This window comes from Hyperoodon ampullatus (genome assembly GCF_949752795.1).
Source record: "Hyperoodon ampullatus genome assembly, chromosome: 4".
In the NCBI taxonomy this organism is placed as follows: domain Eukaryota; kingdom Metazoa; phylum Chordata; class Mammalia; order Artiodactyla; family Ziphiidae; genus Hyperoodon; species Hyperoodon ampullatus.
Window position 1 is genome coordinate 122374432 of NC_136917.1, and position 17043 is coordinate 122391474.

General features: G+C 39.8%; 1 protein-coding gene across 8 annotated transcripts in view; it reads right to left on the reverse strand.

Moving 5' to 3' along the window:
• MAST4 (microtubule associated serine/threonine kinase family member 4) overlaps positions 1-17043 on the reverse strand; it is a gene marked incomplete at its 5' end in the record, with an annotated part of 573576 nt that overhangs the window by 67681 nt on the left and 488852 nt on the right. For all 8 annotated transcript variants that reach the window (XM_079703236.1, XM_079703235.1, XM_079703242.1 and 5 more), the window contains 2 exons: positions 353-431; positions 6437-6506. In XM_079703236.1, coding sequence (XP_079559362.1) covers positions 353-431; positions 6437-6506 — 149 coding nt within the window. The remainder of the gene's footprint in view (positions 1-352; positions 432-6436; positions 6507-17043) is intronic.

A 17043-nucleotide genomic window follows, 5' to 3' on the forward strand; every position in this document is an offset into this window, starting at 1 on the left:
TCAAAGTTTAATGGCATTTTCAGTACTAATATCACTGGCATGGAACCACAGCAATGAAACCAGATTGTGTTTCCTCCTCCCACCCAAAACACCAAATGGTATGAAAAAGAAAGCTCCCAGTCTCCTCCCAACTGGTGATCCGGGGACTCACTCAACTTGTGCATCATAGTTTAAAAGCTTGCAGCAAAAAGTATGTCCTTTTAATGTTTGTCAGTTCATCATTTGATGTGTTGCCTACTCGGAGGGGCAGACATGCAGAATTTATCCTCTCCTTCCTATTAGGAAGCACCCAGAGAAAGCACTGCCTGTGTAAGAGCTCTGGGGTGTGAGAGAGGAAAAGTCAGGCACTTACAGAGACCGTGGAGCTGGGCGTGTTTGTCCCATAGCCAGAGGAGGGGAGAGAAGCCAAGGACCAGCGGCGTCCATCAGTCCTGGTGAGAAAGTGAGATTAGCTTAGGCCAACACTGGAGTACGGTTACATGGGAACCCCAGGGAAACCGAGTATTTTTAGTTGAACAAATGACACAAACACAGTCAGTGAGGATGTGGAAATGTTCAGCAAGGGCCAGAGTAAACAAACATTATACAGCAGGTTGACTTTTATTTAAAGTGAATCAATACACCCAAACAAGTAGAAAGTGAATGGGGTGATCCATACTATTGATCTCTCGCTAATACACTTTGACAAAATGAATACCAGGGATAATTACATCAGTCAGACTCAGCAGATTCAGATGAATAAAAACAGAAAGGGAGGAGGAGGAACACTCTTATCTGGAAACTGATAACCGGGGCCATGATCTTTGGAAGGGCCTGAATTCCAGCATGGTACAAGAGCCTGTGGGGACTTCCATTGCATCCTCAAGACTTTGTGCTTATTATTTTCAAGGGAGCAGTCCTACTCATCACACCGAGGGGAGAAGGGGTCAGGGGGCTCAAGACCGGCTCAAGCCTTAAGTGGCAAATAATTTTAGCACTAAGAAAGTGACTGACCTTGTGCACAGAATCTCTTGAGAGTTATTATACCTTCTGACATGACCTGGCTTTATAAAGTGTTCCAGCAAAAGCCTCTTGCAGGGTTTATGAGTATGCAGCCCAGCTCTAGCCAATGAGAGGGAGTGAAGAATGAAAATTCCCCACTAGTGATAGAACCTAATGCAAAGAGTAGGGTTACCTGCCCTAATCATAGAGGCAAAGCTGTCAGGAGTCTTAACAGAGTATGGTTTTTGTCTCCAAGTCGTAACAGGATGGATAGCTTCTGGGTTGAACTCTGGCTATGAATTATAGTCATTACAAGGGTCTCAGATGAGTTGCTGAAGTAGTAAAGACAACACCGTTGCTAAGGCAAGGGGACACCAGAAAGTCAATTTTCTGAAATCTCTGGCATTCCAGAACCATTAATTTACTAGCAATTTTGAGTGGACTATGCCTTCAAAATCACGTAACAGTGTGAAAACAGATATACACACATTTGCCACAAGGAATACAGGAAGCACATACTTTTCTAAAGAGCTATACTGCTTTCTTAGATGAAGGATCATATGTAGACTTTTTGTAACTCATGATTAGATTAATTTACCAAATGAGAGACAAGAGTAGACCAACTTTACCACAGACACATTCACAATAAGTTGAAGTCAGGGAATTCATCAGCATTCAACTTGAATTTGAGAAATATCACAATCAGATGTTTATGTAAATAACTGACATTTTAGCCGCAATTATAGCAAGGGAGAATACAATCATAGGCCAGCAGGGATGTTGCCTCCAATAAATGCAAATGGTCCACAAAGACAAAATGGAGAAATTCAGGTGGACAAATCACAGAAGTAGTACAATGTTAAGATTTTAGTAAAATTTACCTGTCGTTTCTGTGACCACGATTGGAGTACAATTGAATCAAGTATGTTTTTTTTTTTAAAAAAAGAAGCAAAATAAGATGTTTGTAAATATACCAGAAAAAAGGAATGAAAAGAAATAAATCACATGTTCTCTAGAAATAATTTTATACTATTGAAAATGTTAAAAGAAAATAATTCTAAAAACATGCTTATAAAGACATCTGACCATCAATTAAATGGACACAGGTTGGTTCTAGTTTATTTGCCTAATTATTAAAGACTTAACCCGTTCCTGGACTTTCTATTTTAAACACCTCCAATTTTTAAATGGACTTGTTCAGTCCATTTAATAGCAATTATCAGAAACTAGTCTCTGGAAAGAGTGAGGGACATAACTTCCCCCACCATGATTTTGCTTTGTGATTCCTTAACTCTCCTCTCCCTCAGGTATCAATGAACATATTTCAGATGAAGGAACAACTCCAAGAGGAGACATGTTCTTATTAGTTCTGAAGCATAAATTACATTTACTTACTCTGGAAAACACACAACGAGAAAGATGTTTAAACAAGAATATGCTCAGTGCTCTGTGCAGCCACGGACCAGAAATAAGTTACGTCTCATAAAGTTCCCTAAGTTGTCTGTGTCTATTTACTCAAATGGAGCACAAAGGACCACTGCATTTTCATTACCATGACAACTGCACGTCAGAAATTCCTATATATGCTATATACAGTGCTTTAGAGAGAGCATGCCCTTTTTTTCAAGAAAGCTATCACACAAGTATAGTTTGGATCCTACTAACAATGTTCTCTTCTCTTTGCAGCAGCTACCAGTAAAATGTTACCTGAAAACAAGCGTACATTCTTGCCAAAGCAACAAGGCTTTTTGAAAAGAGTGCTTTCTTTGTGGGTGGAAATTTTAATGCTACACTAAATGAAAAAGGGAAAAACACCTGATGGGAACACAGGATACAAAGAGACTGGCAAACAAAACACAAAACCAAAACCCCCCAAAAACCAAAAAACCCACATCATTTCAACACTAACCACAAAAAGTTAGATTAATACGGTATACAACAAAGGAAGAAAGAAAAGTCCCTATTACAACTGTATGAAGAGGAAGAAGATTTCTTTGTTTGTTTGTTACAGTCATCTGGTGTGAAACATTTTATGGTCTAGATGATATTGGAACAAGATCAACTATGCCAATACAATGCAACCAGAGTAACTCTGCCCACCAGTGTTCAACAAGTGTCTCATGACCTCTCAGCAGGCAGGTCTGTTCCAGTAATTTGCTCACGGAAATATATTCTGAGATTTAACCTGATAAATAACAGCTAGACAGCTAGGAGACATCCACAACAATTATTCAGGGCTCTATTTTCTTTTTTTTATTAAAATTTTTTTTTAATTAATTTATTTATTTGTGGCTGCATTGGGTCTTTGTTACTGTGCGCAGGCTTCTCATTGCGGTGGCTTCTCTTGTTGCGGAGCATGGGCTCTAGGCTCATGGGCTTCAGTAATTGTGGCACGTGGGCTCAGTAGCTGTGGCTCACGGGCTCTAGAGTGCAGGCTCCGTAGTTGTGGCGCACATGCTTAGCTGCTATGCAGCGTATGGGATCTTCCAGGACCAGGTCTCGAACCCGTGACCCCTAAATTGGCAGGCAGATTCTTATCAACTGCGCCACCAGGGAAGTGCCTCTCTATATTTCTAATGAAAGTGAAAGCAACTTATGTTACCTAAACTTCTACAACTTCTGGGGAAGGCAGAACAATGTCATTACCTCCATTTTACCACCACCAAGGAATAAAACATTAAGTAACTCCACAATCAGATGGATTGTAAACCAGCTTCATCACAGTGATTAGCAAATTACAAAATATGTTTCCTTGCTCCAGACAAAATCTACTACACTATGATGTTCATTTTCATCCTTTTATTTTAACTCAATACTAAAAAATTAACTTGATAATTTTGCTCTCAAACACCTATTAGATAATATGGAAAGCAAGTGTGTGTCATCCTATTTACTAGTCTGAAATTCAACATTACAGGGGATGTCTACTGGGGGGTAAATTATCACGTTATAAGTAAGATCAGAAAAGATTAATACGTCTGACCTTTATCCCGTCACCCAAGAATAATTTTTAAAATAGGACAATCTCTCCCCTCTGTTGGACTGAATATACAAAATGATAAAATGTGGGACTCCCCAAACAGCATTACTTCCTAAAGGCTCAGAAATGCATGCCAAATGGTAGGGAATGGAGACCCATGGAATTTCCATGTTTCTTGAATGAAAAATCAACTTTAAAATGGAAGAGAAAGATGCCTGATGTCAAATAAAAATAGGCCAATTTGAGTTCGCATAGCAAACACAGGGTTCTATTTACTTGAATAAAAGTTCAAAAAGATGATCACTCATGTCCTAATCTAAATTAATGCTTTTTGAAGAGTGTGGAGGGAGTTCCATCTGGAAATTCCTGCAAAATGAACCAGAGGTCTCCTATGATAATCTTCTGTTACGGTTTATGGTTTATTTATCAAAAATTAACATGCCTAGGGGTTTGTGTATTTTTTTTTATAGCATAGAAACCAGATTCATCTGTCCTCCAGTCAGCCACTTAATTATTAGATTCTCTTCATTTTTATAAATCTGACAGGATTAAAAGACTGATTTCAGTCATGTTTAAATGTGGGCTATAATGAGATTTGCATTTTCTTTCTACTTAAAGTAATTAAAGGCATTCCCTTTTTAAGAGAAATGTATTTTAAAGACTATGGTATGCTCTCTTTTTTTAAATCAGTTTTTATAAGATTTCCCTTTTTACTTAGAATGGTACCACCACAGTGAACTAATATTCATTGGGCAAACAAACACAGGCTTTGTGAGACCAGTTAATTGTCACATTTTCTTTATGGTGCTTAAAATGAGCACTGAAAGTATCAAAGTTGGAGTTGGGGAAAATTGGGGTATCGGTCTCAGGAAGTTCCTTGGAGATCACATCTTAATTACTCTTGTGTTCTCCCTATGGTGGAGGCCTGGTACACACAGGCATTTACCATATGGTGGGGAATGTGTGATTTTACAAGAGAATCTTAATTATCAGGAATTCCAAAAACGCTGCAAGCAGATCCTTTTCTCTGGATTTAGTTATATAAAATGCATTGAACGCTGACAAATGACAGTGAAGACGTTGCAGGTTTTGCTCGTTAGTAACATGTGTTAAATCTATTTTTTTAACCTACCTATGTGTCTTAATTAAATGCTACTTAAATTCATTTCAAGGTATGATTAGGTCTCTGAAGAAAATTTGACAAATATCTAGGACAGGGACTTCCGTGGTGGCGCAGTGGTTAAGAATCTACCTGCCAGCGCAGGAGACACGGGTTCGATCCCTGGCCAGGAAGATCCCACATGCCACGGAGCAACTAAGCCCGTGTGCCACAACTACTGAGCCTGAGCTCTAGAGCCCGAGCCACAACTACTGAGCCTGCATGCCACAACTACTGAAGCCTGCGTGCCTAGAGCTCGTGCTCCACAACAAGAGAAGCCACCACAATGAGAAGCCCGCACACCGCAATGAAGAGTAGCCCCCGCTCGCCACAACTAGAGAAAAAAAGCTCGCGTGCAGCAACAAAGACCCAACACCCAACGCAGGGGAAAAAAAAAAATATATATATATATATATATATATATATGTGTGTGTGTGTGTGTGTGTATATATATATATATATATATACACACACACACACACATATATATAAACAAATTTCTAGGACATTCAGACCATAAAATGAATTCATTCTGAATATGCAGAAACCTAGCTAAAGGGGCAATTTTGTTTTCCATGTGTTTTTCCCGGGTAGAAGAAGGCAGGGTATACACATGTTGAGAGGGATGACGGAACCCAGGAAGGTGAAGATTTGAATGTGACAGGGTGAAGTACACTAATTCCACACACAGAACACAGAAGAGGTGGCTGTGTAGACTCCTCTGACTGGGAGAAATCACAGTAGAAGATCCAGAACTGAAAAGGTTTGATAATAGATCATATGCCCACTGTCCTCTGAGCAACAATACTTTCTCATGACTCACTGACCCAGATATGAGACATATAACTTTGATATTTGGTGTCCAACTCTAACTAAGATAGGAAGAGAAAACATAAAACATCCTCATGGCTTTATTTCAGGGAGATCACTAAATTGCTGGTGCCCTCAAGGAAAGGCATCTTAGAGTTTATACCTTGTGATCCCAAGTAAGGTCATTTTTATTAAGGGGGGAAAAAAAAGGTATTTCAACAACAACAAAAACAATTGCACCAAGACATATAGGTGAATCAAGTCCTTATAATATAAGCTCAGATAATTCAGTAAAAATCTGTTGATCATCAAAAGCATGTACGAGACACTGCACTGGGGATGGGAGAAAAGGTGGAAATGGTTTTCTCCTGCCCTCAGTGACAGCCCACCATCTAGGAAGGACCAAGAGAGGTACATATAGCTCTAAAGGGTAGTGGAGGGAGTGGGGTGGGGGGATGGGATTCTCCACGTAACACTTCATTATTCTACTCACAAGAAGTCCTTACCTCCGTGCAAATGAAAAATGGGCAGAGGCACTGGGGGAGAAGTTTCTTGGACTATCTTGAGGGCTATTTCCTGTAGAGAGAAAGAAGAAAAAAACTTGACATCATGACTATGTTTTTGTATCTTTATCTACATCCAAAACCTTCTTCTCTTTAGTAGTAAGTTTCTGTACACTTTGGTAAAATGTCCATCTCCTCAAAAAATGTTTTACTTTTACTTGGAGAAGAGACAGGGGGTTGGCTTGAGTTCCAGCACAGCTTTCCAAGTATGTAATATATGAATAAACAAACCTATATCACCAACCAGCAGTTTTCCATATATTTAACAACCTAAATATTTCAGTCCTACAGAATAATGAATATACAAATGTCCTGGTCCCTACTCTTCCAGATGTTAACATTTCCAACAGCAGCATGGATGCAGAAGTATATGCTTCAACTGGGAGGGTGAGGCTTTCTATTTTAAGGAGGCAGTCTTGATATTTTTATTTACAGAAACCGAAATAAAATTCTGAGTTCTCAAAAATGAATCCTCATATTTCAAAGTAAATATTTTAAAGGGAGAAATGTCAGAAGAAGTCATAAAATACTAGGGAGAACCCAACAGTTCAGACCTATTCCTCAAATGATCCAGCTCTATCTCAGCATGGCCTAGTGGCCCAGCAGGACTAACCCATATCAGTATTTTCTTCAATAGTCTCTCTGCTCCTAAGCAGCTGGGTGGTGACTGGCCAGGCAGCCTATAAAAGCCACAGTCACGGGCTTCCCTGGTGCGCAGTGGTTGAGAGTCCGCCTGCCGATGCGGGGGACACGGGTTCGTGCCCCGGTCCGGGACGATCCCACATGCCGTGGAGCGGCTGGGCCCGTGAGCCATGGCCGCTGAGCCTGCGCGTCCGGAGCCTGTGCTCCGCAACGGGAGAGGCGACAATAGTGAGAGGCCCGTGTACCGCAAAAAAAAAAAAAAAAAAAAAGCCACAGTCATACAGAGGCTGGCAGAGGGTGTCTTCCCCAAGTCCTCTGGAGGCAGGTGGAGCACAGGTTGCTCACTGTAAGGTGGCAGCTCCTGGGGGACTTGCTACTTTCCCCATCAGAACATGTAACCTGCTACTGATCACTGAGAAAGCTTGGCAGGCAGCAGGTGAGGGGAGGTTCAGGGCACTCCAGACCACCCTGCTTCCCTCTGCATGTTTAATTAGGTTGGCAGAATTTCCTGAGGACCGGATGGGACTGTAGCTGGTGTAAATAAGGAGGTTAGGAAAGGCGACAAACTAATCCTGTATGTTCTTGAAACACAGAAAATAAATCAAGAAGATATGTTGAATCCTTAACAACAAGCCAGTTGCCACATTACTGATTTCTTACCGGAAGTGACAATTGTAATTATGGGTAAGGAATACAAGGCGGCACCTTCAAGTCAGTACCTACCTATAAAGGTAAACAGTTTATTACCTGTGTGCAAAAAGAAAAGATTAATGCATTAAAGTGGATAATTTCAGGACTTCTGGACTGGCTACACCTCTACCGAAATTTTTCAATTAAAGTTGCAGATTTTATAGTGATGGCATCAACAGATGCCATTAAGTTTATGACAGAAAGCACAAGTAAAGCCATTTAACTGGGAAGCGCTGAAAAGCCCATTTCTTTATGGATAGAGAATCAAGAAGCATTTTCCCCCTGCAGCAATGAAATTTATCAGGCCTTTGCATCTGTTGTTCCTTGGGGCCCTGGAGAAATGGATTCTGCATTTGCCATCCAGTAATCCAGGACTCTTTTTGCCCATTTATCTACACAGCTAAATTAAGTTCTTTGAACTTTTCCCAACAGCCTTCATTCCCCCTGCCCCCCACCCAATTTACTTTGTGCACCACTCTTCATATTCCTTAAAAGGTCTTGATTTCAAGATGGCTAGAAATCTTGTTTCTAAAGGGAAACAAATCAAATGCCAGAAATCTCCATGTCGATTTTGTTTTTATTTGGGAAAAAAAGTTCGCTCTGCTCACACCCCACACAGAGCAAACTACCAGTAAATTATGAGGAGAAACAAAACAATTGATTGAAGCCAAGGCATTCTGAGAACAATCCCTGCTACCCTATTCACTGAGAATAAATAATAAGGCCAGTGAAACTTGGCACCAAATTCTTAGCCCTGTGTTCTTTGTAAAGAGAACACTATATCTGGAGGTTATATGAGATCAACCAGAACAACTAGAGAGAGCTTATTAAATGTTTTTAAGACTCTGAAGGAGGGAGAGACAAGGAATTATCTTAAAAACCTTTTCACTTTTATAGATTTTAAGGAGTGGTCCCCCAGGAAGCTATGTAACATCTTATAATACATGGCGGACCATCACTTTGAGGATGAATGGGCAGAGATGGAGATACAGAGGTAGGTTAATTTAACTCTGCTCTTAAACAAACAAACAAACAAAAACTCCAGGGCTACCATTAACCATTTCTCATCTTCGGGTTTTGCCTTCCTATTCCATGCTGCCTTTCCAGGCACTTCCATTGACAATGTTCCTCAACTCCAAGCTAAAGAGCCATTCCTATTATCTTACTAACCAGAGATCGTTCTTGTTTCATGTCCGACTGAAGAGCTAGTTGAAATGCAAATATGCGCCCCCGCATTATCACAAAGGCTCTTAAGTGCAACGGGATATTGGAGAAAATGAAGGTGGCATGAACTAGACTGATAATTCCTCAAGGAGGAGAGACTATAGCTTAATTTGAGGTCAGTTCAGCAAGCTAGAGATAAAGAGAAGGAATGGAAGGACTTCAGGAAGGGGACAGAATCAACCCAAACACAGCGGGGCAATGCAGTGGAGACGGGCTGTCTACAAGCAGGGAATTCAGACTGGTAAAGCCAATGAGCTGTGAACTACATGTATTGGTACTACCTGGTGGAAGGCCTTAGATGTTTGGATGCAAGAGAGATGCTAAGAGATTTTAAGCTGGCATGAGTATGCCGAGTGGACAGATGTGCTGCCGAGGAGAAGGAGCTAGATTAGGACGTGGAAAGCCAATAGAAAGGATATTCTGGTGAGCAAACCAAGGGTAATTGGTGATGGATTAGAAATAAGTCATGAAAAAGATTACAGACTAAAAGTGACTGAGGCTTCCAATGTGAGTAGACTGTCCCATTAACAGAGAACTTTTAGAGAGAAATGGGGCGGTAGTAATAGTAGAAAAAAAGGGTAGATGAGTATTCTAGACATTTTTGTCATTTGTTACAGAAAATTCCTCTATTTTCCTTAGGGAGAAATTAGAAGATTAGCAGATTAAATAGGCAGAAGTCAATCTTTGAGGTCTTTGTTCTTATTTGGAATAAAAATTGATTTCTATGTTGTCTCTTAAGTCTTAGGGGTACTATTTTTTTTTTTTTTTTGCGGTACGCGGGCCTCTCACTGCTGTGGCCTCTCCCGTTGCGGACCACAGGCTCCGGATGCGCAGGCTCAGCGGCCATGGCTCACAGGCCCAGCCGCTCCGCAGCACGTGGGATCTTCCCGGACCGGGGCACGAACACGCGTCCCCTGCATCGGCAGGTGGACCCTCAACCACTGCGCCACCAGGGAAGCCCAGGGGTACTATTTTGTTATACAAAACTACACTAATTTAGAACAGATTGAATTATAAAGCACACCTTATATAGTCTTAACTTAGAGATGAGGACCAGACTGTTGTGGACACGCACAGCACTTCCCCAGGACAAGAAAGTAAGATGGGTTGAAACCAGAGTCCTATACTTGACCTTCACTGATCACAGCACTGCTCTCTGAATTCATCCACCCATCTGCAAAGCAATACCTGAGAGACTCTCAAACGAAAACTGGCGCCAGTTAATTCTCTGCCCATATGTGCAACACTTGCTTATAACACAAATCCAGCTGTTCCCGAGGATTTGCTGGCTCTTGGATGTTTGAGTGCCATGACACTTTATAGACTACTGTTTCTGACCTGGTAAAGGAAACCTTAGTAGTGGTCAGGCATTGAATAGGTAATTAACTCCAGGATCCCCAGGGGCAACTAGCGTTGCTAATACACAGGCAACACATCAAAATAGTACTTTACCTAACAGAGCTACACAGGGTGCCTCATATTAGAGGCAGTTATTGTTAAGAAAGTGATTTCCAGATTAATCAAATTGTTTGATTGCTTTGTAATTAGGTTGGAGAAGTCCTGTGTCTTTACCACAGAGAAACAAGCTGCAAATCTTTTTAGAAGGCATATGCTATACCCACTATAGATTATTAATGTGCTTTTAATAGCTGTCTGTTCACAAAATGATAGTTTCTGGTTGCCTTGATTTTCTATCAGGACTTGAGGGATCCAAGAATTAATGATAATTGCCATTTGAAACTCCTGGTAGATCAAAAGAGTAAGCCCTCACTTGAATCCTTGTCATTACTTGGTGATCGGATTAAATTCGTTGTGACTTTTTTACACCATAATAACCAGCGCTGTGTTTCTTAATTGTTCTGCAGGAGATTCTCAGCGACGAATTGACACTGCTGAAAAACCTTAAGTCCAAACTTCACAGGACCAAACCTAGGACCCCCTCACAAGATGTTATGGCAGCAGATAAAGGGGGCAATGGAACAGTTATGCAGGGACCTCAAGCTGAGTGGACTTTGAAAAACAACATGTCAATTTCACGTGAGAACTTTAAGTCTCTGCTACCAGATCCAGCGGACGCCAGAGAAGCGTTAGAAATCCTCCTTTCATTAGCTGTCTCAGAAACTGGCTCCTCTCCAGATAAAACTGAAGAATATTAATTAAACCTGGGCAGCTGTTTAGACTCTAAGTGGACAGAGAGAAACCTTGATTGGCCTTCGGTGGCATTCTCTCAGGGTAAGCTGTGAAGTGTTCACAGCAGGCCAATAAATAGAGTTTTATGCCTGGGTTTTCAAGTAAAGAGAATTATGCACAATAAATCAAGCCTTTCTTAAAATCTGGCCCCTCTGAACCTCTTTTGGTTTTCCCATCCCTGCCATATTGATCCTTCTTACCCAATACCACTACTCACTGTCATCTGATTAATTCATTCAACAAATATTTATCAATATATAAATGGTGTGATTTGATTTGCATTTTAGAAAGAGCCCTCTAGCTGTTCTGTGGCCAATGGGCTCTAAGCAGGCACACATGGAGGAAGCAGGGAGATCAGTCAGGAGGCTACCAGCATAGACAAGGTATGAGATGATGGTGGTTTGGACAGGATGGGAGTAGATCTCAGGTATGTTCTGGTTGTAGAGCCAACAGGATTTACTGAAAAACTGGACTGAGTGGAAGTATGGGGGAAAGAACAAAATATTGCCATTTGCAACAACATGGATGGACCTGGAGGGTATTATGCTGAGTGAAGTAAGTCAGACAAATACTATATGATACTTTTTAGAATCCACATATAAGTGGTAATACAAATGAATCTATACACGAAACAAAACAGACTCACAGATATACAAGACAAACTTATGGTTACCAAAGGGGAGAGGTAGGGGAGGAGGGACAACTTTGGTGTATGCGATTAACAGATACAAACTACTATATGTAAAATAGACAAGTAACAAAGGATTTACTGTATAACAGAGAATTACACCCAGTATCTTGTAATAACCTATAATGGAATACAATCTGTAAAAACAAACAAGCAAACAAACAAAAAAACCAAAGCACTATGCCATATGCCTGAAACACAATCTTGTAAATCAACTATACTTAATTAAAAAAATGCAAAAAGCCCCTGAAAATCTGGGTGGGATTTATGCTCTTTTATTTAAGGAGGCACCACCTCAAACAATTTTAAATATATTAAAATGTACTTATGTCCCATATTATATGCAATCACATGTAACAATGTTACACTTCTTAGATGTAGCATTTATATTACTCAATTAAACACTGAAAGTTCTATTATAGTTTTTTATTGTACTTGAGAGCAAATAACATTTTTCCAGCTCACATTATTCAGTACCTAACAGATTTAATAGCCCTTATCTGTTTGATATAGCAAAACTAGAAAACAGTGCTAGTTAAAAGTTTGCAGAGAAGGAAAATTCTATAGGCTAACTAGTGAAGTTTGAGGAATGATAATTTCAATCATTCTATATCATGTCATCATTGGTAAAACAGAATGAAGTGTAATGACAGGTATACTGTATTTCATTTCTTTCTTCTTCTCACTAACATAATTCTAAATGCTAGTGAGGGATAAATTTTGGTTATACGTGTAGACACACAAAAAGCGTATTTTGAATTCTCAGTGCCTAAGCTAGTCCCTGTAACACAGTAAACTAGAAATGTATTTTTTTCTAATTCATCAATTATGTATTAAGTTCTTTTTATATACAGAGCTTTGAGTTACCTGCTAGAATAGATTAAATAGGTAAACAAGACCCAAAGAGCTAAAAATCTACTGATAGAAGATCTGTACATTACCAACTCTAGACTTATCTTGTGAAACCAATTCTGGATCCTTATTCATGTGAAAAAGAAATTTTCTTAGATCAAAGCCCTTAAATGTGTCTAAATTACTCACTAAAAACAAACTCTCAATGATGATACCACACAGAGAATGTACTAAGTCACAACAGACACTTAAAAAATGGACACACCCTGCTTTCTAAGGAATGACTGATAAGCTTATAGGGTGGAAAACATGTAGGGAGTGAGAGAGATACCCAATAACAGGTCAATTTCTAAGTCATAAGACTCTCACAGATGCCTATTGCCTCCATTTCATGAAGCCATTCCTCTGAAATTTGTGTAGTGTATTTGAAATGCTGTGTCATTGACACGAATCTCTTGGAGATGTGTTATAATGGGTTCTCGGGAATGTTTTAGCTTTTCATTGACCCCTCCTTATTACTCTGAATTGATGTCATATCTCAAGGTGATCCCAAGTAAGGACTGGTGAATGTCAAGAGTGATGAAGAAAGTTGATTTTTAGTTGTATGTTTTCCTCCCATCTACAGTAATTCATCTTCCCAGCAATAGAGAAGAGATTACTTTTAGCCTTTGTCTAAAGTTACTGAGAAGCGTCTGTAAGGTCAAGGTAGGGGAGGTAAGAACATAGCTACTGTAACAGATATTCCTAAGTTTCATGCAGTTTTATGAAATGTGATGCATTCTATTAATCTTAGATAATTAATTAGTCTCTGAATGTGGATAAAAGACTGAGTTAAAGAATGTAATCTAAGGTGTGCATATTTTTTTTTCTATCTTACATGAAGGGATTTCAATTCTTTAACGTAATTAGATACAAAGAATCTCCATTTTTACCTAGAAGAGGGGTGGACAATATCAGGAAATTGGTTCCTCTCAGACTGTTTGCTTCAGTTGCTGAGTAATTTCTAGTCAAAGAGGCAGTATTTAAATGAAATGCTGCACATCCATATAACTTGCTAAAAGTAATCTTAATGTATTCTCTTTTATAAATCTCCTCCTTTCAGCTTCCCTTAAAAATATAACTACTAAATTTAAGGTGGTCCTGCTTAACAAAATGGTAAATGTTCCTTTGGCTTTTGACACAAAGGCATTCATTCCATCTGAAAGAAGCAAAATACGTGTTACGTATTTTTTTTAACAGTTAATTATGTTCGGTTTCTAACTCCAGAAATATCTTGAGAGTTAAAGAATTGAAGACATTCAGTTCTATTGTTTCATAATAAAATAATATGTAATGTGCCAAGTATCTAATAAATCAGAATGCTGACTTTCAGTTCCCATAAACCATTCTATACAGGATCTTAGAAATTCCCTGGCCCCGAGACTCTCCTCTAATATTTTTCTCCCACTCTCCTCTTCCATACCCTTAGATCAATAAACAGTTCTCAATATGAGGTGCACAGGTGGATTACTTGGGAAGCTTTAAAAATGCTGATGCCAGGCCCTAGTCTACCCCTTTTAAATGAAGTGACTCTAGTCAGCTGCCAGGGCTGAGAACTACGGCCTTAGAATTTCCTTGTACTCCATAAATCATGCCCAAGACTTCATTAGCCATTTAGAGTTCTCAACCAGGAAGTCTTGGATTTTTTACACTCCCCCCCTTCTATAACTCAACTTCCCTGACTTCTTGTCTCAGCTATACTAATTCAATCTCCCTTTTATATATTTACTTCACTCTGACCTCCAAATAGTCTCAAAACAGGACTAAGACTGGAAATTCCTTCTCCATCAACCCAAACAAATAGTATCCCACCATGTCAACACTCCAGAAATCCCACCTGCCTGCAGGTGTCCTCTTAGGTTAATCAAGTAAGTTAATTACACTTCTTCTACCCGAGTCCTATTGCTATTCTCCTCTAAACTCAATTACTTCCACAATGTCTCCTTTCCTCTAAAACAGGAACATCCCCCAAGCTAAGCTGTGTATCATTCCTATGTTCCTGGGTTAAGATTAAAAGTCTCTGTATAAGGAAATCATAGGGAAGAAAACACTCATAAACCATAACCCTGTTTATACTTTTACTATCAACTTTAATCATTTGATTGCTCAAAGCTGAAACACCAGCTATCGTTATAATCAGTATCTAACAGTATATGAACGAGATATTTGCCTTAAAACTGTACATCTCATTCTTTCATTTTTTTAATAAGCAGATGCCTAATATTTGGCCCAGGTAATATCAGAACATGTAAAATTATTAGAAACGTTAAAATCAAGGCATGGGGGGCTCAATTCAACCAGTGATTATCAGAAGCAAAACTAAAATCATTCTAATTATCCTAATCATTCCTCCTTGCAGAAAGCATGATTTGCCCTTATCCATGATACGGATGTGTCCATTCAGGGCCTTATTCTATTTATGGTCTATACATGTATCCATATTTTTAGCATACAATCCTAAGTAACTGATGGGTGCGGTGAGGGGAGCCTGTTTCAAACCACGTGCAACCCTGAGATGCTGGATACACAAATATCAACCTTCAGAGAATCACTACCCTAAGGAGCCACAGATATTAATTATAACGTGTTGAACCCTTCAGGTATGTTGGGGTGTATTGAGGCAGGGAAACAAGTTGTAATTACTCTCTTAGAAAGCACAATAGGGTCCTCAAGGTCCTCTGAATGAAAAATTAGGTACATAGCAGGTACACAATTTGGCATATTAAATCATTTAATAAATATTTATTTATCTTACTCAATATAAGACCTGATACTATAAAACTACTAGAAGGAAACAGAGAAAAGACTTCTTGGGCTTCCCTGGTGGTACAGTGGTTAAGAATCCACCTGCCAATGCAGGGCACACACGTTCAAGCCCTGGTTGGGGAAGATCCCACATGCCACAGAGCAACTAAGCTCATGCGTCACAACTACTGAAGCCTGCGCGCCTAGAGCCCGTGCTCCGTAACAAGAGAAGCCACTGCAGTGAGAAGCCCAGGCACTGCAACGAAGAGAAGCTCACGCACCCCAACAAAGAGTAGCCTCCGCTTGCCGCAACTAGAGAAAGCCCACGCTCAGCAATGAAGACCCAATGCAGCCAAAAATAAATAAAATAAATAAATTTATATATATATAAAAAAAACTTAAAAAATAAATTCCTTGACATTGGTTCTGGAAACAATTTTTTGGATATGACAGCAAAAGGGCAAACAACAAAAGCAAAAATAAACAAATGGGACTACATCAAATTAAAAAGCTTCTATGCAGCAAAAGAAACAATCAGGGTTTCCCTGGTGGCACAGTGGTTAAGAATCAGCCTGCCAATGCAGGAGACATGGGTTCGATCCCTGGTCTGGGAAGATCCCACATGTGGTGGAGCACCTAAGCCCGTGTGCCACAACTACTCGCCTGTGCTCTAGAACCTGTGAGCCACAACTACTGAGCCCATGTGCTGCAACTACTGAAGCCTGTGCCCCTAGAGCCTGTGTTCCGCAACAAGAGAAGCCACTGCAATGAGAAGCCCACGCACCACAAAGAAGAGTAGCCCCGCTCACCACTAGAGAACGTCCCCGCACAGCATTGAAGACCCAACGCAGCCAAAAATAAATAAAACAAATTTAAAAAAAAAAGAAACAATCAGTGAAATGAAAACGCAACCTACTGAACAAGAGAAAATATATGCAAACCATGCCTCTGACAAGGGACTGATATCCAAAAAAATAATACAATTCAATAGCAAAAATCCAAACAATCTGATTAAAAATGGGCAAATAACTTGAATAGACACTTTCTCAAAGAAGATATACAAATGGCCAACGGGTACATGAAAAGGTGCTCACCATCACTAGGCATCAGGGAAATGCAAATCAAAACCACAATGAGATTTCACGTCACAACTGTCAGAATGGCTATTATCAAAAAAACAAGAGATAACAAACAGTGAAGATATGGAGAAAAGAGAACCCTGGTTCACTGTTGTTGGGAATGTAAACTGGTGCAGACACTATAGAGACTCCTCAAAAAATTAACAATGAAACTACTATGGTCCAGCAATTCCACTTCTGCGCATTTATCTGAAGAAAATGGCATCACTATCTCAAAAAGACATCTGCACTCCCACGTTCACTGCAACATTATTTACAACAGCCAAGACATGGTAATCACCTAAGTGTCCCTTGACAGATGAAAGGGTACACACACACACACACACACACACACTGGAATG